This window comes from Solanum verrucosum, unplaced genomic scaffold (assembly GCF_900185275.1).
Source record: "Solanum verrucosum unplaced genomic scaffold, falcon-dt-bn FXZP01000117.1, whole genome shotgun sequence".
Classification (NCBI taxonomy): domain Eukaryota; kingdom Viridiplantae; phylum Streptophyta; class Magnoliopsida; order Solanales; family Solanaceae; genus Solanum; species Solanum verrucosum.
In genome coordinates, this window is record NW_026020014.1 from 1,634,757 (window position 1) to 1,658,014 (window position 23,258).

A 23,258-nucleotide genomic window follows, 5' to 3' on the forward strand; every position below is an offset into this window, starting at 1 on the left:
TTAATCCCTGCATTACTAATCTCTGCGCTATTAATTTTTGTACCAAACGACCCCTTAATAGTCGCCAGTAAAGTCTGTTTTAGTGGCAACATTAGTCGCTGCTAATGTCTATAACAGACGCCACTAAAAGACTATTTTAGTAGCAACATTAGTCGCTGCTAATACTTCTAATTGTCGCCTCTTTAGTGGCAACTTTAGTCGCTGCTAATGCCTAAATTAGTCGCCAATAAAAGCCTGTTGTAGTGGCAACATTAATTGCTGCTAATGCATTTAATAGTCGCCACTAAAAGCGTGTTTTAGTGGCAAAATTAGTCACTGCTAATACTTATAATAGTCGTCACTAGAGGTGTTCACGGGTCGATTTGGATCGGTTATTGGTCAAAATCAAAATCAAACCAACTTAATCGATTTTAAAATTATCAAAACCAAACTAAACCAAATATAGTATATATTTATCGGTTTGGTTCTTATCGATTTCGATTTGGTTCGGTTATTAACCATAAACAAAATAAAAAACAATTCATTCAAAGCGTTAAAAAAATGACAACAATTTATTAAAACAAAAATAGTTAGAATGACTGACATTACATAACTTTCCATCATTGAATTTACTATGAATAAAGTTTCCAATTTCATTATTTTGGCTTAAAAGAAAGAGACATTGATATTTTCAATCTTATAAATAATTGTCATAGACACACTCATATACATAAAATCAATAAGATAAATATTCTCACCTTGGGTATTTTTTCTTTCATAAGTAAATTATAAATATTTTTTAATGAAAACACATATAAGATCTTTAAAGTTGTTAATAAAAATAATAGATTATGTATGTATAACAATAAAATATATGTATATAACTTGTCGGTTCGATTCGATTATTTCTTCAATTTTTTCGAACAAAACCATAGCCAACCCATATACTATCGATTTTTAAAAATTTAAAACCAAATCATACCTAACCCAAATAAAAATCAATTTATTTAATCGGTTTGGTTCAGTTTTTTGATTTGGATCGGTTCCTTCTAATGTTTTTTTTTCCTTCTCATTCAACTCTTCTAAATATTTTTAGTTTCAGTTATGACTATTTTCGACAAGTTTAATTTGAAGAATATGAAACAAAATATCCTCCAAATAAAAGTAATATCTTAAGCTACAAAAGATATGTCTATTAACATAGATTTGTTGTCATTTATGTCCCAAGTTATTGCTAAACATTTGAGTTATCTAGGTTAGACTCATTTTTAATTTTTTAATGTTCGAGAATATTTCTTTAACTGAGTCTAGAATTCAACATTTTGATCTACTTGTACTTTCATAATGCAACAATTATACATACATATTTCTGAAAAAATCGTAAAATTGCATTAATGAATTATCTAAAAAGACCTTCAAAGCAACAGTTTAATAAAAAATGAATTTTTAAAAGGATCAACAATATTATTTTGCTGTTGTTTCAAATTAATTTTTCTCCTTCTATAAATTTTGTTAGAGTAACAAAGTAACAATAACAAAAAGTATTGAACATTTGACCTCAGACAAGTAAATTGTCTCTAAAAAAAATTATTTATGTTGTTGTGGTGTGCATTTTTAACGGTCATAACTTATTTATAATTAATATTGATTATCGAAAACTTATACATAAATTTATTTTTTCACAAAGAGTTATTCTAACCATAAAATTATCAAATTCTATATTTTTCATTTACAACATCACTCAGTTTTAACACAATTATATCATCAAACATACATTATTATAAATTATGTAAAAGATAAAAATAATTAGATCTCAAAATATTTTTAATCATTCAATATATATTTACAATTCTTTAGATATGTGATAATGTCAGATCATTTAATTTTTGTTGAAATATTTTTAAAACCTACTAAAATTTACTTTTTTCTTATAACAGACGATTATTGGTAAATCACTAATCTGAGTAAACCTTAAACATGGACCTGAAAGCATCTTCAGCAAAGATTTAACACCAACAGCCTGCAAAAGCATTAACACGTAAGATGACAGTGTGCAAACAGTTTAAAAAACAAAGAGTAGAACGGTTAAGATCCATGCACATCTAGAGAGACTTGGATAAAATAGACAAGCAAAGATGGAATGTAATTGACAAATATAATTTGTCATATATCGGATATTGCTCATTTGACTGTACTAACTTGACGAACTATCGCATGTTACAACCAAACAAACCAAAACGTATAACTAAACTACATTTTTCCTTAACATTACAGTGGAAAAACAAAGTTGGGATAAAATATCCCAACATATATATGGAGATAACACATTATTATCAAATAAATGGTGGGATAAATAATAACACCACTAGCCAATACCCTTAAGCAAACACAGGATAAAATGAACTTGCATTCTACCCCTAAGGTTATCCCACAATCCAGTTTAGGTTCTCATTCACCTTAGGTCCTCATCAACAGCTTCAGCAGGATGGACCTGCTAAGAACAAAAATCAAAACTTAATCTAACAGGAAATAGGTAAATTAGGAATTATTGAGATCCTGTAATAACAATACATGTAGAAGTATTTTCCAAACTCCTCTATCATGAAGAGTTCAAAGAAGCCTGACAAACTTCAAATTTAATGTAAGCATCGATGAGTAGCCTCTTCCACCCATTAGCAAGTGGGGGAGAGAATTAAGCAATGCTAGAACTAATACACTATGATTTTAGAAACTTATATGTTCCACACACAAACTCATTTAGCACAACAGCTCTTCTTCCAGGTATATGACAAATTGACAAGCTAAAATCATTATTGTATAGAGAGGAGGTTAAACATACTTGACAGAATACTTGATCATAAATCATGCTCAATCACGTGCAGGAGCAACTTCTAAACTAAAAGCGAACATGTCCGGGTGCGTTTGGTATGAAAAATGCTTTCCACTTTCCAATGTTTGGTAGGTCAAAAATTCTAGAAAATGGCTTCAAAACTGGAAGTAGGAAACAAATATCATCCTCGGCTTCAAAATATGGGAGTACATAATAAGGGGTTTGCAATACAAAAAGAGAATCCACTGGAACTAGCCATCATCCCCTCACCATCTTCACACCGCTTCCCCACACACTCAAAAGTTAGAAAATATATAAGAACCCCACTTATTATCCAAGAAACATTTTCAATGGCACCAAACACACCCGTATTTAAGAGCTCACTCTTTCATGTGAACATTAAAAGGAAAATACTTCAACTTACACATAAAAGAAAACTAAGGAGACAATTAAGTGCCAACTCTAAGTACACTTATATAGCACATAAAAGGAATTCTATGGCCGTAAATTGTAAATCAAAAGAGGCAATAGGCCAATTGTAGAGCTGGATACATGTTATAGAGTATAACTTATAGGAGAAATATTGAAAACCCCAAGGATATAAACAAATTCAAGGAGCCAACCATTCTCCAAACTTTCATATAAGCATTGATTATAAACCTTTTCACGCATACAGTAAAGGGAAGAGGAATAGAACAATCAATGCTCGCTTATCAGTACTGACAAGCATAAAAAAACATCAAGCCACAAGACACGCTACATATACTTAATAAAGCACAATCAAATCAAGCCACAGGTGTATCAGATACTCCCTCCGTCCCTTTTTAGTTGTCCACTTTAAAAATGGCACACAGATTAAGGCAACAATGATTAGCACAGTGAAGTTACAATTTTACCCTTATGACAACTTTTCACTTTAAAATTGCAACCACTTATTTGAATTCAAGTGAAATAAATTGGAGGGAAACAACATACACTTTTACAATTTTCAAAAAGTGTAAATAAGGGTATAATAGAAAAAAATTTGTTGTCCTTTCTTGATTTGTCAAAACGGACAACTAAATAGGGACAACTAAAAAAGAAAATATGAACAAGTAAATAGGGACGGAGGGAGTAGGAAGTAAGCCATCTCAGTCTTTAAAGAAGTCATTCACTCGCAACAAATCATTTCAAACGATTCCCAAGGATCTAGAATGTCGTATAAGATTCCCAAGTAATTGTCCATAGTTTAGTTTTTAACTTCTAATCAACCGCAATAACAGCTTCAGCTCAATGGAGTGCTACACACATAAATAGTAAGTTAGACTAAAGGGAAACAGATATATTACGATGAGTTCTGGTTGTAGAAGTATTGTCCAAACTCTTCTATCACAATAAGCAATGCTAGACGAATCCATTCTTATTTTGGATACCTATATGCTATATGCATAAGGGAGTAATTTCACCTAAATATTTCAAAATCTGAATAATACAAAACAAGTGCACGAGAAGTCGAGAACTTTTAAACTCAAAAAAGAAACAGATACTTGATATCCAGTACTCAATTCAAAGATGATACGTTAACGAAAGCAGTTTGTTGGTGAAATCAAAAGTGATAATAGATCAATTGTAGATCTAGATACAAGCTAAGCTAGAGAGCAATGATGGATTATTTGTACGAGAAATATTGAAAACCCCAAGGACATAAACAAATTCCAGAGGCCAACCATTCTCCAAACGTTCATATAAGCATTGACTAGAGACCTCTTTACATACATAGTAATGGGAAGAGGAATAGAACAATCAATGCTTGTTTATCAGTACCGAAAAACATCAAACACTAATAAGAAAACCACGATCTAGATGCACTAAGAAAACAATCACTCCAAAATACTACCACTAAGAACGAACAGAATCAAAACCAAACCCATTACTGGTACAGATATTCAAAGCGTAAGTAGGAAGACCCCAATGTTAATCTCTGATATGAATTTAGTATTAGAGGATCCATCATTGTCTAACAATAATGATGAATCCTTTAATGTTGAATCCACACAGAGGCGAGGAGGAGCTCCGCCATGGCTGTAGAGCCGTGGATGCGGCTGCCACTGATTAGGGTTTTTACAAAGAGAGCAGTAGTGATGCTTATATTTATAGACAAACGTTTTTCAATATATTTATTGCGTTACAAAATAATTACTGTACTGTGATTTTATATCTAAAGTTTTTTCAATACATGAAATAATAATTAAAAAATAAATTGAATTATGATAAATGATTCATATTTGTTCTTGAATTCGGGAATGAATAAATTGTTGTATATGTATATTCCTGTATATTTAAGTACTATATATATATATTCACAAATCTGAAGAATATCATGTAATTGTATTGAATAAGTTTGTATATAGTTATTTGTATATTTTGATAGTTATATACAAAATTGTTTGAGATATATGTATATTTTTGTATATTTATATACTTATAATCATTTATATAGAGAGAGAGAGAATTTATAGTAATATACAAACACAAATAGTTCTTATTAAAGACTTAATATTACAGCCTTTAGATGTACTTTTTTTATATTACTACTTATAACAGTTAAATTACAAGTATTAACAGATTAATTTTAATTTATAATTTAATTTATTTTATTTAATTAATTAGTTAATATTTTTATAATTATAATATCAAGAAAAATGGATACAAATTTTTGATTGCTACTTAGTATAGGCAATAGGTCTGAAAAAGTATCTAAAAATATCAAATTTAGATATTTGTACCCTGTCGAAGCAAGGAACCATGGCATATATGTTTGGAATAGATTCCATTTTGAGAGAGCTGAAAAAGCACTATCTCGTTGAAAGGTTCTATACATCTACCCTTTCTCAACGCATTTCTTTAGACAAAGACTCCATTTTTTCCTCTTTTCGGATGATAAATCTTTCTCAGAAGATGGAGTGTGATATTATTTTTATAATTACATTATATTTAATAAATAAGAGAAATAACATTAATATTAGAGAATCAATTGTCATTATCTCTTACACCATTTTAGGGATAACATTAATAATAGAGAATCAATTGTCATTATCTCTTACACCATTTTAGGAATTTTTTTCCAGATTTCACACAACAACCTTCACCTTCCTCTTTTATCCACACACAAACCCCACACCCCACACCCCACCCCCATGTTTCTCTTTTACAGAGAACTAACATTTTCTCTCTCACCATCTTCAACATTCATATTCTTCATTCAAAAAGAAAATTAGTAGAGCTCTTCCACATTTATATGATTTAATAGTGGGATGACATCTACACACGAAGAATATTGATATTCCTGCAAATTGTGGTTCCTCTCAGTCGAAGGATCAAAAAGAGAAAAAAAATGAAGCAAAAAAAATGGTGAGTCCGGCAAATCAAAAGGGAGAGAAGAGGAAGGGAAAAATTATAGAAACCCCTTTTGATTCGAATTCTGATTTTATTAGTGAAATAAAAAACAAAAAAAACAACAAATGTAGAAATTGTTCAATCTTCAAAACCATCAACAAGAAGAACAACAAAAAAGAAGGAATCAGAAATCCTAATATCCAAAAAAGGCAAAAAAATTGTTTAGGGTAAGTATTATATTTAATTTATTTTCACATTATTCAAATTAGTGATTTTTTTGCTAAAAATATCACATGCTTTTTGTTGTTTCAAAACTTTTGTTTGGGTGAAACTTGTACGAAATGTGAATAGTATTTGCATGAATTTGACTTTAATATATGATTTTGGGATATTATAGGAAATGTGATATAATATTGGCATGCAAATGGTATGAATTGTGTTTTGACATTGGTTTGATATCAGTAGCTCAATGGTATGAATTGTTAAATTGGTATGTAAATAGTATGAATTGTTAAATTACTCAGTTTTGCATGAATTATGACTAATATTGATATGAAATTGGGATTTTTTTCTAATAGAAAGGTTTCTTTTTCAATTTATTCATTAATGTATTTAAATTTTTAACATTGGTATGAAAATGGTATAAAATGATTTTTCTTTCAATTTTTTTCAGTGATTGTGGTTTGTACACATATCTATTTGTTGAATACATCAGTAATGGAGTTTTTGATATGCGTTATGTTGATATCGATGCAAAGTACCATCGTCAAAAGTATGCCACAATCATATGACATTATGGAAAAACAAAGAATGATGATAGCGCAACCAGTGAAAGTGAAGTAACTGGCACTGTTGCTAGCAAATTTAGTGGATCCCGCATAGCAAAAGAACATGCTCCGAATACCAGTAATTATCCCACACCAAGATCACGGAGATCAAATTTGAGATAGTTGATTGCACCTTAGACTTTTTAGAATTACAAGTTTTTTTAAACTTTTGGACGATATTTTTGTGTTTGTTACAACTTTAAGTATTTGATATATATAATATCCACTGTTTTATTCCAAAAAGATACCAACTACATATGAATTACAGATTGACTATTGTAATCACAAGATACTAGTTATATACAGACTGCATTCCAAATGGATACACCATTCTAAAGATAAATTACACATTGACTATAATAATTCTCGGGATAACAGTTATATACAAAATGCATACAAATTGGATTCAACATTTAGAGTTTATGATTTTACAATGTCTTGTTAACTAAAAAGAAATCATACTACTAATTTAGAGTTCATGAGCTAACCCTGACTTATAATTGGTATCCAAACTGTACACCTTTGGCATCCAAATTCATATTCTAACACAAAAAAAAATAAAATGAAGTTGGTATCCAACATGTATAAATACCTTGTATAAACGATTATGACAATGTAAAATAGTGATAATTGTATTTTATAACAGCCTCAATTACATTTTTGTTTTACATTTTTTTCATCCTAGACAATTTACAACCTAATTGTAAATTATATTGTCTTAACAAGCGTGGATTAAGTAATTTTAAAGATTGATGAGTCCACAAATTGGACTCATTTAGGGCTTTATTTTGGTAGAAATAATGTATTCAAATGTTTATTTTGTCTCAATATCTGATAAAAACTCTTAAGTTTCAGGTATTTGAAGTTTTAGTAGAAGCATGGACACTTAGGCGCAAAAAGGAACAAAAAGGTTGAAAAGAACGAAGAAGTTGAAGCCTGAGCATCGCAAATCACGCTTGGCGATTTGTCGAAGGGACGCACTCTGCCCTTTGTTCCAGTACGCGAAGCCCTGAAGGAGCAAGATAAAAAAGGCAATGAAAGGAGCAGTTGGCGTTTCGCCGAATAATTTCACGAAGCAGTACCATCTTGCCCAATGACACAGAGCACGACCATGCTGAATGTTAGTGCAAGACGGCGACGAACTACACCAAAGGGCGAATCACCGAATTAATCGGCGATTCCGACTAACCACGCCGAACTATCCCCTCCATCTGAAAATCAACATATTTCCCTGTTTCATTAAAAAGAAACAGTTAGTCTTACATAATACAAAACAATTATAAATATATTGTATTTATATTAACTTTTCATACCAAAGATAATACAAATTTCATCCACAACTTCATTCTACTCACACAAAATTATACACACTCGTCATTACTTATTCATACAAATATCATTCCAGACAGTTTATCAAAATTCATACCATAAAACAGATTTCATAAAAAAATAACATTTCACATTTCAGACCGACTTAATACACATTTCATACAAATAATCATACTTCTTACTCATATTTTTTTATACAATACTGAATAATTTTTCATACCAATTAGTTCATTCTTCTCACACAAATTTATACACAATCGTCACTACTTAGTCATAACAATATCATTTCAAAACATTCTGCAATAATTACACCACAAAACACATTATATAAAAAATAACATTTCACATTTCATACCAACTTAATACTTTTTTCATACAAATCGTCATACCTTTTTACTAAATTTTTTTTACACAATAGTAAATACACTTTCATACCAATATCATTCCATTTACACTACCAAATTCATTCCTACCTATACATTTTATTTATATTTTCAGGAAACAAAACAGTATTCCATATTATAATTTTAATCTGCATACCAAATTCATCTAATTATTATTATCAAATTGACTAAAGAAATACCTGTTTCATAACAATGTTACAACAAATTTCACACTTTTTTTCCCACAAATTTCATAACTTTACAACGATAAAACTATTAATATTATATACATTTATACTAAAATCATTCATATATTAAGTCAATTTCACACGAAATCAAGGTATATACAGTATACAAAATAACCAAAGAAAAAAACAGAAACATACCAACAAAATCAGAGATTTTCATTAACTACTGTTTCATAAAAATTATTATGTATTATGAACAAAATGCATTGTTTATACAAAAAACATCACAACTTAAATCTAGTAAACAAAAACAAAATCACAAAAATGTGATTTACAATTTCATTGCTCTTTTTTTTTTTCATTTCAGCAATATACAAATACAAACAATTAATCATACAAAATACTAACATGAAGGATCCTATCTACCACCATGTTTAATTAATATAGATAAGAAGTCGTCCATCACAACAAAATCAAGTTTTTTCAAACAAAAAAAGAAATTGATTTACTCGCCAGTGACAACAATTCTGGAAAAAAAAAATGCAGAGAGAGAAACGTTGAAGAAAAAATGGATAAAATAAGACTTTTTAATTAATTTTAACAGATTAGAGTGAATTAAGGAAAACAACTATTCCTAATTAGTTTGAATCTCCTAAATTTATGCTAATTAATAATTATCATCCATCAATTCAAATTTAATTAATACACTTATTTCTGTTTTTTTGTTTTTTTTCTTCAAAATCAATTTATTTTCCTTTTTTATCTTTTTTTTTTCAAAACAGATTTTTTACAATTATTATTTTATTTTTTTAATAAATTGTTATAACTTGAAATTTTTTATTGTTACAACTTGAAAGTTTTATTCTACTACTATAACTTGAAGATATTAGTCTAATAAATGTCATATATGAAAATTTTCACTTTATACAATTAGTTTATACTTGTAAAGCATATAATTGTACAAGATGTGTCATTCGATTTTTCTAACCAACAATTACAATATAATTGTTAATATACAATTTCTCTATTTTTGTATAAACAAAAATACATACTTGTGAACCATTAGAATGAACAAAACATTGATAATTCATTTTTGAAAATTTCAATTATATACTATACAAATCAATCGTATTCTTTTTTGCCGTTCAAAACATGAAGTTTAATTTCCGCATTGAATATACAAGAATATTGATGAACCATACATTTTTTCGTTTAATATAGCTTCAGTGGTACGAGGAAACCAGTTGTTATGGTGCTTGAATCATGGGATTATGTAAATTTTTTGTTACCTTATTTAGCGTTCATGTATCTAGTTATTAAAAAAAACTAAACTATAATCATGAAATGCAATTAGATAAACTACACCTATAGAACGTTATTTCATTAAATCAATTTGACATATATAAAATTTTGCCAAATAAAATAAACAGGGAATATGCTCAACATTTGATTTTGTTACTAACGTAACATATGATGTACTATTGCATTTTATTTTTGCTCATCAATTTATTTATTTGAATATATGGATTTTCCGCGAATTCATAAATATTATATATATTTATTTATTATCAAATTTTGTGCTAACAAGTATTATATTTTTTCCCTTTATTTTTTTATTAATTATTATTATAATAATAATATTGTTCTTCACTTTTCTACATTTATTTTTTATTATAGATATTCAAACGAATATTTCAAAGTTATTAATTATTTTATTGTAAATATTAATGAAATATATTTTTTACAATAAAATATAGTTGATGACTTAATAATTTTATAGTATATCTTTACATAATAATTTAACTGTTATTAGTTTCATATGTTTTTTTTTAAAATCTTATTTAAACTCTAATATCACAAAATATAAATTTTTAAATTTCAAACTTGGTCAATTTTTTCATATAATTATACATCTGTTAAATATTTTCTTTAAACGGAAAAATATAATTTCTCTAAAAAAATTACTCAAAAAATATTGTGCTACATTTTTTTACTCATCCCCAACATTCATATCCCAATCAATATTCTAGTCCGGTCCTTTGACTTCAAATACATTTTCAAGAAAATTTTGACCTTGTTTTTAGTAATAAGGGGTCTAAAATTTTTTTTCTTTTTCATAAACGCTTTTTTCTCAATATTTTTATTTTTTTCTTCTATATATATAGACCTAAAACAGAGAGATAGAGCGGCGGAGAAAGCACCAAAATAATCTAATTTTCTTAAAACCTAAGCAACACCATCTACAACTAGTCATTTTTTGTTCAAATCACAGTTTCACCACCATCTATAGCCATACTATTGTATTTTCTCCCTTCAATTACCTTAAAATTCATTGTTATACCATGACAATCTCATTTTCAAAGCTCGTCATTGAATTTGATATAGTCCAATCTAAGACATTTATTTTATTTTATTTTATTGAAAATTGCTTTTATCAAGTTACATTTTGCAAGCTAAACAATCGTTGATATTGTATCAAGATTGGATTGGAGTTCTTTTTTACTACACGAGTAAGTTTGTAGAAATCTATTTTTATCCCCTTTTGTTTCATTAATTCCTTAATCATTTTTGTCGACGTCTTATTATTGTTGATTGATTTATTAACTCAATGGATCTTTAAGAGTATTGAATTGTTTGATACTATATAATATGTGTCAACTAGATTAACTATTAAAGAATTTTGATAAAAGTATTCGTTATTAGTTCATAAAGAATTTTCTTATATATAATTTGAAGGTCACCCCACTGATCTTAATTATTTTTTTTAAACATGAAGAATAAATCTCATCTACAAGAGAATTGCATTGCCGTTAAATTTTATTTTTCTTTCAAATCATGTAATTATATACAAAGATTTAGATTTATTTTTTCTTTCAGATCATGTAATTATATACAAAGATTTATCTTCTATCTTATTGTGAGTAGTTCATATTAATTATCCTCGGGCGAAAATCAATTGAAGGCCAAATTGATAATAAACTTTTGAGAAGCAAAAGTTGATGTACAAAATTAGTTCATATTACGTTATATTATGTTAAATGTAAGAAATTGGAACTTATGTGTTTATTTTGATAAAAAAAAGATTTGTTATTTTAATTAGTCTAACACTAAGAACGTACTGTTTTGAATATCTTTTACATGTATATCACAATGGAATGTCGATGCTTGAAGGTCAATCACAACAATTGAATGAGTCAACTATGAAATAGAGTTCAAGTAAAATCGTTGTCTCGACGAGGCATCAGGTACATGGCAAAAAAGATAGCTATACACATTGAAAAATACGAGCAATCATTAGTTTGATGGCGAAATATTATTTATGTTGCATGAGATATTTGTGAATCATTTTTAATATGTTAAAAATATTTTAACCCTTTCCATTAAGGATTGTTTGGCAGATAGGATAAAAATAATAATATCAAGATTAATTAACTCCATCTCATGTTTGATTTAAAGTATTAAATAATCGCGAAATTAGTTTATCTCACCATTTATCCTAAAACAGTAAAATTACTATCCCCAAATTAGTAGTATAATACAGGGGAAACTAAGCAAATACCCCATAAAAGTAAAATAATTATAAACATATGCCCCTTACATTCATACACCATTAAATAATTACACTATATATCCCCAATTAATTTTGCTCAACTGATACTAAATAAGTATAAGACTGATAATTTCGCTTATTTGATATTGTGTTGATATCATTAAGGTTTCTTGTTTAGAAGTTACTCATTATTCAATGATAATTATAGTATCATAAGTATCATTGACTAATGAGTAATTTGTGAACAAAAAAGCTTAATGATACCAATACAGTATATATATACTGATTTAATATTAGTTAAGCAAAATTATCAGCCTTAATGATATCAATACAATATATGATACTGCTTTAGTATCTGTTAAATGAAAATTATTAGCTTTAATGAAGGAATGTATGAATTGTAATTATCTATGAGAGAATGAATATTTCTTGAATTGCTTTCAATTTGAATATATACATATAATTATTAGGTTTTATGGCTCACTTATGTAGTTTTTTTCCTATAATATATATACTGGCTAAACAAGTGAGATTGGGATTATCATATTATACTAGTAATTCACTTGTGCACAATAGTTAAACAAGTGGTTAAATATTAAATATCGGGTAAAAATTGGTTACCGCATGAAATTGTTACTTTTGACAATTGTTACACGTGGGCTACTATGGGACCCGCAGAAGTCTAATTAACCTATGCTAATTCACTTTCTTCTTCGACGACGGAGTCTTCCACAGTCCCCAAAATCCCCAAACTGAAAATTCAAAGTTTCCGATGACTCTGTTGATCTGAATTCCGTTCAGTCGACGAATCATCATCATCACAACACCAACCGATAAACAAATGGCTGAAATTCCGTCATCTTCACCAAAATTAACTCAACCATCGAACCCTATAATCGATACTACAAATCAAGTATCCGCCGCCGGAGCTGCATCGTCGGCGACGTCGTCTAATCCCGGAATTACGATGACTTCTCCGTCTAACAACAATTCAATCGCACAATCGCCTTCAATTGACCTCCCTCAAATCCCGTTAACCCAATCTCAGCAACAGCAGCAGCAGCATCAAATTCAGATGCAACAGCCTCAACAAATGCAGCAGCAGCAGCAGCAATTGACACAATCTCAACAACAGCAGCAAATGCAGCTCCAGCAGCAGCAGAATAATTCGAGTAATCTTAACGGCAGTAACAGCAACTTGATGTCCGCCTCTAATTTTCAGATGCAGCAAAACTTGCAGAGATCACCCTCAATGGCGAGAATGAGTCAATTGCAAATGCAACAGCAGCAACAACAATTTGGTTTGATGAGGCAGCAATCAGGAGGACTTTATGGTCAAATGAATTTTGGGGTTGGAGGTACTTCGCTCCAGCAACAGCAGCAACAACAATTACAACAGCAGCAACAGCAACTGCAGCAACAATTTCAACAACAGCAACAGCAGCAGCAACAACAGAACCAACAACAGCAGCAAATAGGTGGTCAGATGGGTAGCGGAAATTTAGCTAGGGCAGCTTTAATGGGACAGACGGGCCATCTGCCCATGTTATCTGGACAAGCTGCTGTTGCAGCAGCGGCTGTTGCCCAGTTCAATTTGCAATCTCAATTTTTGAATTCGGTATCATTTCAGCACTTTTATTACACCTTATCATAGATTTATATGCCTCTAGAAAACTTATTTATTAAATGGTTGTTGTTGTTGTTGTTATTGCTATTGTTATTACTGCTATTATTTGTACATATTTAAATTCCTTTTCACTTTAATTTGGTATGATGACAACACGATATGGAGAAACGTGGTGAAGATTCATAAAGACGCCCCAACTTGTCCGGGACTAACACGTAGTAGTAGTAGTTATTGTTATCACTTTAACACTTGTAGGATTCATGCAAATGGATTCAAAGTTTTATATTAAGTTTTACCAACTCTACTCCGGGCCATTTAATGCATAACTTTGTTTGAGAACTTTGCAGCGTTTTAAAAAAAATTAAGAAACGCAGCTGCTATTTGTCATTGTTATTTTTCTTGATGAGGTTAAGTGTAAATTGCCGTGCTTTAAAGTGTTGCTGAAAGGAGTTTTATTCTGTTTCAGCCACGGCAGAAGGCGGGTCTAATGCAGGGGAATCAATTCCATACAGGGAATTCCCATGGCCAGTCCTTACAGGCAATGGGGATGATGGGGTCTCTCAACATGAGCTCTCAGTTAAGGGCAAACGGGGCCCTGGCTTATGCACAAAGGGTGAATCAAAGTCAGCTGAGGCAACAGCAGTTGTCCCAGCAAAATCCTCTCACCACTACTCAGGTGCCAATCTTGAAACATGCTAGTGATATATGTTTCATGCTAAAAACTATCCGTCTCATTTGTTCTGCTGAATTTTCCACATGACACCATGGTAAAATGGAGGTGACTCTTTCAGGAAACCTGGTTGCAATTGTTCTCACATCTGAGCTCAAGTTGTATAAACCAAAAAAAAAACTGTCCACATAATTTATTCTTCAAGGCCTAGCTTGAGTGACAGGTGGTGGAGGATTTGTGGCTTAGGTCGCAGGTTCAAGCCCCACACCATACAAAGCAAAGCCCAGTATTTAAGTGGAGAAGGGTAGAGGGGCGGGCCTATTATCCACCGAGTTTAGAAGGCTGTGATTGGTCCAAAGGGCGGGTCACATACGGATTTCTCGGTTAAAAAAAAATAAAATTATTCTTCAAATCAATCAGGTCATGAATTTGGTTGTTAGTCATAACAGCAAGCCAAAGAGAATTTTTTGTGTTTTCATTGTCATGGAAATTTCCTTTCATGTGAGAGGGTTTTTCGAGATATTTTCGTGAAAGATTTCTCTGGGTATCTTGGAACTTTTATTTTATTTTCCTAATGATATAAATTAAACTTTGAAACTAGGATATGACTATTTATTAAATTGATCACCGGATACTTGGATTATGCGAACACAACAATGACACATAATATGCATAAATGTGTAACGCCATTCAAGTAACTCAGCATATAGTAAATAAATGCTGATTCAGCACTAGGTTCATGCTTAACCTTTTTATCCAAAAAAATGTCTCATTAGGACGATCTCAAGTTTTAACACATGGAGACTTTAAGAGCCTTTTAGCACATGGTACTGTATCTCAGAGATTTTTCACTGTAACTACCCCTTTACAGTGTTCCATTCGAGGTGGCACAAAATTTCAATCCATGTAAAATCTTATGGCTAGATATGAGAATAGCTTTGTAAGGAAAAAATTCCCTTGTGAAAAGTTTGAATTTGATCCAAAGACACATAGGTTAGCAGTTAGCTGCTCTTACAGTTCCTCAGTACTATATTTCCAGCATGGCATTCTTATCTGAACGAATAGTTTCTCATTGAGTATGCTGCAATTTCTCGGTTTACATGCTGTAATAGCTAAGTTCTGAGGTGCCAACTATGAGCATTTAACAGCAGTGGAAGTATCATTAACACAGTTTGTCCCTTTGCGGACAGATTCATAACTGGTTTTCTTTCTTCATGGAGTCGAACTCTGGTTTTCTTTTTTCCTAAAAATATGTTACTGCTGGTAGACCTAATTTATGACTTGTTTTCCCCCTTTTTGTTCATTTTTATGAAAACGTTAGGGTTTATCGGCTCCTGACCCTTTTACGACTTACAATTTCTCAAATTTGGTTAGTGGGGCAGATGAATGGAACAATCGTTCTGATATAATTAATTTGTTTTCCTAAGAGGTTGAACCTTTTTTTTAAAGGAAGTGCTAAAGAAAGCATGAGAATGATCATCTATTTATAAGCTAAAATACACTAGCTTATTTATTGTTTTCCCTTCAATTCTTCATTTTCCTAACCAATTGACCTCCATGCCAAGTTAGAACTGCTGACCTAAAGTAGGAGATTTACTATTTTAAAAAATTAACAAGTTACTTCAAGTTGACATTACGTCATGGAAGTGCAGTAGTCTAGAAGGAGCGAGAGATGGAGACACACTTAAAGTCAAGTGGAAGTTTTGGAGAGGGGCAAGAAGCTTCATTGAGTGGTAACTCTGCTGAATGAAAAGGATGGAAGTGTTCTAACACATTGCAATTTCATACTTAAGATGAAGACGTTTGAAAACAACATTGAAATGAAGAAATTTAAAAACAAAATTGAAAATGAAAATGAACTTGAAATTGGTATGTTAGGGAATGCTGCAGTAGAAGCAATCATTTCTTTGTCATACGTGGAATGATGTATCTCCCACTTGTAGGATTACACTGGGTATGCTGTTGTTGTTGACTGCCTAATTTGCTATTTTCTATAAAATACTTTGGGACAATTTGATGCATTTAGTTTTTTGTAACTTCAAAGTCCAATCTTTTATTAATTTTGACTTTCTTAGTTAGCAACGTTTTTGGTTGTTATACTATTCAAGGTGAACGAGCTTTTCTTTCCTCTAGTAGACTTCTAACAAATGTCATTTTGTTAAATAATCCTATGATTTTAACCCTCAACTAGTTGGATTATGTTTTGTGTAAAACCATCTTTGAGTTAGTTGCTTCAATCACTTCATTTTCTCTAGATAACAAATAGTTCATCAAGGGAGAAGATTTAGCCTGTAGGATCTGAACTTTCTGGTTATAATTATGCTCTAAGGCACGAAAGAGAATCTTGGTGTCTGTTTCAGCAATTAACAATTCACGGATAAGCAATGCAAACAATAAAATTAGGTTTTTACTTCTATACATTAATAAATTCTTTACCTTATGATTTTTTTTAATCTTTGGGCTTTTATATTTATCTTGTATATTGCCTGGGTTTTTGCTCCTTCACATCAATAAAATCTTTACCTTATTCAAGATTTTTAAAAAATTCGAACTTTGCGGAGAAGTATAAATGATTTTCTGGATAAAATATTCTTGCCAATAGATATTTTTATTGACATAGCAGTAGGAATTCCTTTTACTCGTCTTGCCAATTTTCATACTTGATACAAAGAAACCCTCTGCATGCTTTCTTGGTCGAGTTTGTCGCAACGGGATTGCTAGTGTGGTTTATCTCTCCTGTGTGGTTGGCGGGCTATTACACTGGCACAGTTCACCCTGTGCACACCCGAAGGGTTGTGGCGGGTGGTTCCCTTGTCTTAAAAATTAAATTAAATATATCCTTGTGTAATTAATTACAAGTTAATTGAATCAGCCAAGATGAAATCTGGTTATAAAGTGCTTCATAGTTGTGGATGTCGTCATATTGCTAGATATTTGAAGCTGATGGTCATTTAAGGCTGTCATAATTTCATGATTATCTTCACTTATTTAATTTTGCTTTCTCAGTTCAGTAGATTACATGTAATTCTCTTGTGGAATTTAATGTATATAATCCAATACTCTCTTGTCTTTCTTATTACGTTCCAATAGTTTGTTTTTATTGCTCACTTTGACGTTACAATTTGCTGTAGAAAATATCGGCTCAGAGTCTTCCAAGGACGTCATTTGCTAACTCTCAGTTACCTGGGTTGACTCAGAATGGACAATCTGCAATTATGCAGAACAATTCATCACAGCAGCAGTGGTTGAAGCCAATGCCTGCGATTTCTACTCCTAATTCCCCTTCCTTTCGTCTTCAACAGCAAAGGCAGCAAATGCTTCTACAACACCAAAACTCAATGGGTTTGAACCCACAACAACTATCCCAAATTGTACAACAGCAGCAACAGATTGGGCACCCTCAGATGCATCAACAGCAACAGCAGCAGCAACAACAACAGCAGCTTTCACATCAGCAGCAATCTTCCCCGAGGATGGCTGCTCCAGCTGGCCAAAAATCTTTGAGTTTAACTGGATCACAACCAGATGCTACTGGATCCGGAACAACTACTCCGGGGGGGAGTTCAAGTCAGGGGACTGAAGCAAGCAATCAGCTTCTTGGAAAGAGAAAGATACAAGATTTGGTTTCACAGGTCTTTCCTCTGCTTCACTTTCTCAATCTTTAAAATGTTGTTATCAGTGTTGGGAACTTCAAAAAGAAATATGGATTTCTTTCCATCTGTCCTAGCCTTGGTAGACAGAGTTACCTGGTACCGGCTGCTAGTGGTAGGTATCCTGTGAAATTAGTCGAGGTGCGCAAAAGCTGGCCCAAACACCACGGTTATCAAAAAAAAAAACTTCAGAATTTTCTGACAGATTATGAATACTGATGGTGATAACATTCCTCCCCTCCCTCCCAACTACAAAAGATTCACTTTGCTTCCAATCATAACATGTAGAATTTCTCTGAACTAATTTTCTGAAGAGAATGGAACTGACTGAAATTGGAATATTTTACTGAAGAGATTGAGTCTGACTAACCTAATACTATGGTCAACGCTGGTACTATTGTAAAGTTCTCCTACGGCTGATTTTGCTCACTGATGTTGATGTTTCAGGTGGATGCGCAGGGAAAGCTTGATCCTGAAGTTGAAGATCTTCTTCTAGAGATTGCTGATGACTTCATTGATTCGGTTAGGCTTGAAAATGCTTTAGTCATCTTTTTTGTCTTTCTTTTCTGGGGGATGTTGGTTGCTGGGTTATTTTGGGGTTTGCTGTGTGTATCACATTTGACTATCGCTGCAATATATTTGTTGATATTTTTCTGAACTAAAATTTATTAATCTGGGCACTTGTACCAGTTTGTTCTAGTTTCTTCTGAAATTCTTTGCAGATAAATTGTTCATGAAAAATGACATACATGAATATATTTTACATTGATTCTCATTGTAGGTTACTACATTTGCTTGCAATTTGGCGAAGCATCGGAAATCTTCAACTTTGGAGTCCAAGGATGTACTGCTACATCTAGGTTTGTGCCTGCAACTGCAAATAAAAGACCTGTTCTTTAGTTTGTTTCCATTATTTTGAAAAAGCGCTATGATGGCTTGGGATAGCAATTACTTGAAAATATTATATTATTAGGTGTAAAAGCTGTGTTTTACTGCTATATATGTTTTTAAACTTTTAGTATAAATTCTTTATTTTCTTTTTGTTGATCAGTATGTTCTTAACAGTCTTATGCAGTGAGATACTCCTCATGTAGGGAAGAAACCATCCTTCCTCTGTGGAATGTTTAGTTTCACAAAATTTGGACCACATTTTCATTGACATAAAATGCGCCAAAGGTTGTTATGTTTGTAGACAAATAAAATACCTTAGGGTTAAGGCTCTCCCAGTAGCTGTTGTCGTCTCCGTGTTCCTTAGTTTCTGATGATAATAGGAAAGCTCATAGATCATGTTCACAAATGGAGCTATATGCTGAACTAGGTAATGGCAGTTTTGTCAGCATTTTCACTTTGATACCAACATTTATCGTATCATCTCCTTCATTTTCTTATGCATTTCAAGCTTTTCATCTGCTTATGGACGCATCCAAATGCTATACTTGAATTGCAATGCCACCACTTTCTTATTTATAAGTAGCAAGCAAAATTTCAATGACGGAATGCAGTTTTAATACAAGCTCCCTCTGCCCCTTCGGTGACATCCGATAAAATTGGAATGATACCAAACTCTCTCCTATCATTAGGAGTAGTTGCAGCTTATGCTATATCTGTGTAAGCTTTTGAATGTGAGTTCCAGGAACTTAATCATCAAACTTAACCCTTATGGTAGAACAATATGACCTTGCCTCTGAAAGATACACATAGAAGCTGTATATATAGAGAGATCAAGTAGTTTCGAAACTTTCCACCCATTTCATGTTTTAACTACAACAACATACCCAATGTGATACATGTATATTTGTTGTCAAGGTACTATCTCAAATATTTGTAATATGTAAACATCAATATCAGTAATGTCCAACTGCTTTGCCCAATGTCATATATTTTATCGCTCATAGAGAACTACTTTATGATGTCTTCTAATATGCTTTCGGTGGGCGCACAAGCATGTGCATACACCCACAGACATTTAGGGTACGTTGTTTACACTTTACAGTTGGTATTTTCGGGAGATGCTTGTATCGTCTAAAGATGTTTTATATCATATATTAAGAAATAAAGGAAACTGAGGTATTTTTCTAATCTAAATGTTGTTGTGATTCTCTACAGAGAAAAACTGGCACTTGACTATTCCAGGCTTCTCAAGTGAAGAGAGGAAACACTATCCAGAAAATGTATGTAGCTCTGCCTCTTTTTCTTAACCTTTTCATGGGTGGTATATTCCCTTCTCGTATCTGCACTAATGTAGAATAATGATGTGACTTGAATTATGACTACTAAAAGAGCACCAAGGGTGTGACCTAGTGGTCAATGAAGTGGGTTGAGAACGACCCTTCGGGGTGGCCCAGTGGTTTGGGCTTGGGACTTCCATGTTGGAGGTCTCAAGTTCGAAACCCCTTGCCAGCGAAAGCAAGGGGTCTACCTTCTGGGTCGAGCCCGTCGCACCGGGCTTGCCTAGTGCCGGTTACCTCTCCTATGTGGTTTGTGAGCTATTGCATAGGAGCGGGGTTTTTACCCTGTGCGCACCCAAAGGGTAGCGGCTGCGGGTTTCCTTTGTCATCAAAAAATGAAATGGGTTGAGAACTATGAGGTCTTAGGAACCTCCCAGCAGAGACAGAAATACTTGGTGATTTCTCTGTCCTAGCCTTGATGGACAAAGTTACCTGGTATTTATTGTTGTTGGGAGGTGGGAGATATCCTGTGGAATTAGTGGAGGTGCGCGCAAGCAAGCCCTAACACCACGGTTATAAAAAAAAAGAATTATGACTACTAATAGTAAACTGTTACAATATCTTTAACTCATCCTTGCTCATTTGTTTAGTTGCTGATTGTAGTCCACAATTGCTGGTAATCTGCTTATTCATCAATGATTGTAGTTATTTAGATTGGGTGGAATCTCAGGCTACTTTTTGACATAATGTTTCTAACTCTGTGCAGTCATCAAGTGATCTCCACAAAAAGCGTTTGGATGTGGTGAGTGCAATTCTATATGATAATATAACCTGCCTCGATCTTGATGGATAATTTTTAGAATCATTGTTAATTTGACTCAGATACGTACCTTGATGGAGTCCTCACAAACAGAAACAAGTACAAATAGTAGTGCTAAGGAAACCGTCAGACCAGGGGCGGGTGAATCAAATCACATGATCAGACCTCCAAGTTCAGACAACATGGTTTCACAGTCTAATGCTTCTCAAATGTTGCATGAGATGACAAGGTTTTGATGGTCCCTGGAGTTCTTGGTGTATCTCCCGTGTTAACTGTACAGACCTTGATGGTAAGTATTACTTCTTTTAAGATGAATTCTACTGTGATTTGCTTGTTTTCTGGAGAGCCCAGCCTATAGTGGCCCTGAATTTTCATGCCCCATCACTATGTTTGCACTTCACAAGCGATCCTTCTCTAGACCAATATCAGTTGCCCATTGGATAAATGTGCTGTATGTCTGGAGTTCTAAATCATGTCTTGGCTGCTGCAAAATGATAGTAATGTTATTTCTTTTTGGGTTTCATTGCAAATCAGTAGTTTAGTTCTTGGGTACATCCGATTAAAAAACGGTTTTTGTCATGACATGCTTCTAGTGATAAATGGGTACTTCTCATTTGTTGGTGTAAAGCATGTTTAGTATCATTGCATGTGTGTTAGAATCTAAACCCTGAAGCTCTACACCACTTGACTACGGAAGCCTGCTTTCTGCTTTTTTGTAGAAGTCTAGGATGCTACCTTCAATTTCTGGCATAATTCTGAACAACACATACTGCTAAAGAGATGTTATTGTACCCCTCCATGACAATTACTAGTTTGCATATCCTTTTCTGGACAAGTCAGCATCACGTGCATATAGTAAGGCACTAAGGCTCTATCTTGAGCCAAATTGAGCATGCATTGCTGTTAGAAACAATGTTTAACTTGGGCTTTTGGAAGTAAGTTTGCCACCACAGCTATGCTTTCCAATTTTACAGGCATCAGGAAGCTGTTCTCACCTTTACTTTGAAACAGCAGATGGGATCTGGTCCATCCATCTGGAGACTTGCTGCATATTTCCCAGCTCACCACTCTATTTATCTCTTATTTCACAAGTCGTTTTGTCATGCACTTTGCTTACCATGTTTGCATATACGGAGCTAATTACATTCTTGACATGCACTTTGCTTACCATGTTTACATATACGGAGCTAATCATATTCTCCATTTTGCAGATCAAGAAATGGGAGGCATAGGTTATATAGGTGTAGCATAATGGAAGTTTTTACAAGACGTTGGAGGCATCTGAAGGAACATTGCAGAATGAACCACCAATAGTTGAATGGTTTTGAAGGGCCTGTAATTACGCAGTTTAGTTTACAGTAGCTAGCTAATTCAGCCTGTGAGGATGAAGTTGCTCAAATTTGGTTTCTCCACCATACCCCTCTGGAAAACATGTTTACTAGTCCTGTAAATTAATTCCTGATACCAAAGAATGAGGTTAAGTTCTTTGTTTTCCCCTTTATCATAGTTGAAACGCTGTATCAGACAGGTTTTATGATGTTACAAATCATAAACGGTTTTTTTTTTCAAGGGTACCTTTTAAGATTTCACAATGATAGAGACGTGAAAATTACTATAGAAAATCCTTGTGACATTTTCATTACAAGAGAACACTCTAGCAGTCACCATATTACCGATTTAGCTAAGCTTCTGCAATACTATCAATCATCATCTTAAAAGCTATGAGAATTTATAACGTATCATAAACTGCCTTCATCAACATATATACCTAGCAGAATTTTGTTCGGCAAATTAGTCATCTGATTCAAATATATTGACTATTGAGGACGAATTTCCTGTAATTCACTTTCTGGTAATGGTTG

The 23,258-nt window shown here is 32.5% G+C and overlaps 1 protein-coding gene across 1 annotated transcript; it reads left to right on the forward strand.

Moving 5' to 3' along the window:
• The first annotated feature begins 13,190 nt into the window (after window positions 1-13,190).
• On the forward strand, window positions 13,191-22,961 carry LOC125820797 (transcription initiation factor TFIID subunit 12b-like). Its single transcript, XM_049500235.1, has 9 exons — window positions 13,191-14,079; window positions 14,555-14,764; window positions 17,890-18,390; window positions 18,856-18,930; window positions 19,190-19,268; window positions 20,515-20,579; window positions 21,343-21,378; window positions 21,459-21,685; window positions 22,608-22,961. Exons 1-8 carry the CDS (start codon window positions 13,303-13,305, stop codon window positions 21,630-21,632), a joined length of 1,917 nt encoding a protein of 638 aa, XP_049356192.1. The 5' UTR covers window positions 13,191-13,302; the 3' UTR covers window positions 21,633-21,685; window positions 22,608-22,961.
• The last annotated feature ends 297 nt before the right edge of the window (window positions 22,962-23,258 follow it).

Excerpts from the sequence above, each read along its gene's own strand:
- LOC125820797 (XM_049500235.1), top strand. The coding sequence starts at position 13,303 with ATGGCTGAAATTCCGTCATCTTCACCAAAATTAACTCAACCATCGAAC. Across the intron at positions 18,391-18,855 it reads TACAAGATTTGGTTTCACAG|GTGGATGCGCAGGGAAAGCT; the intron begins GTCTTTCCTCTG and ends TTGATGTTTCAG. Across the intron at positions 19,269-20,514 it reads GGATGTACTGCTACATCTAG|AGAAAAACTGGCACTTGACT; the intron begins GTTTGTGCCTGC and ends GATTCTCTACAG.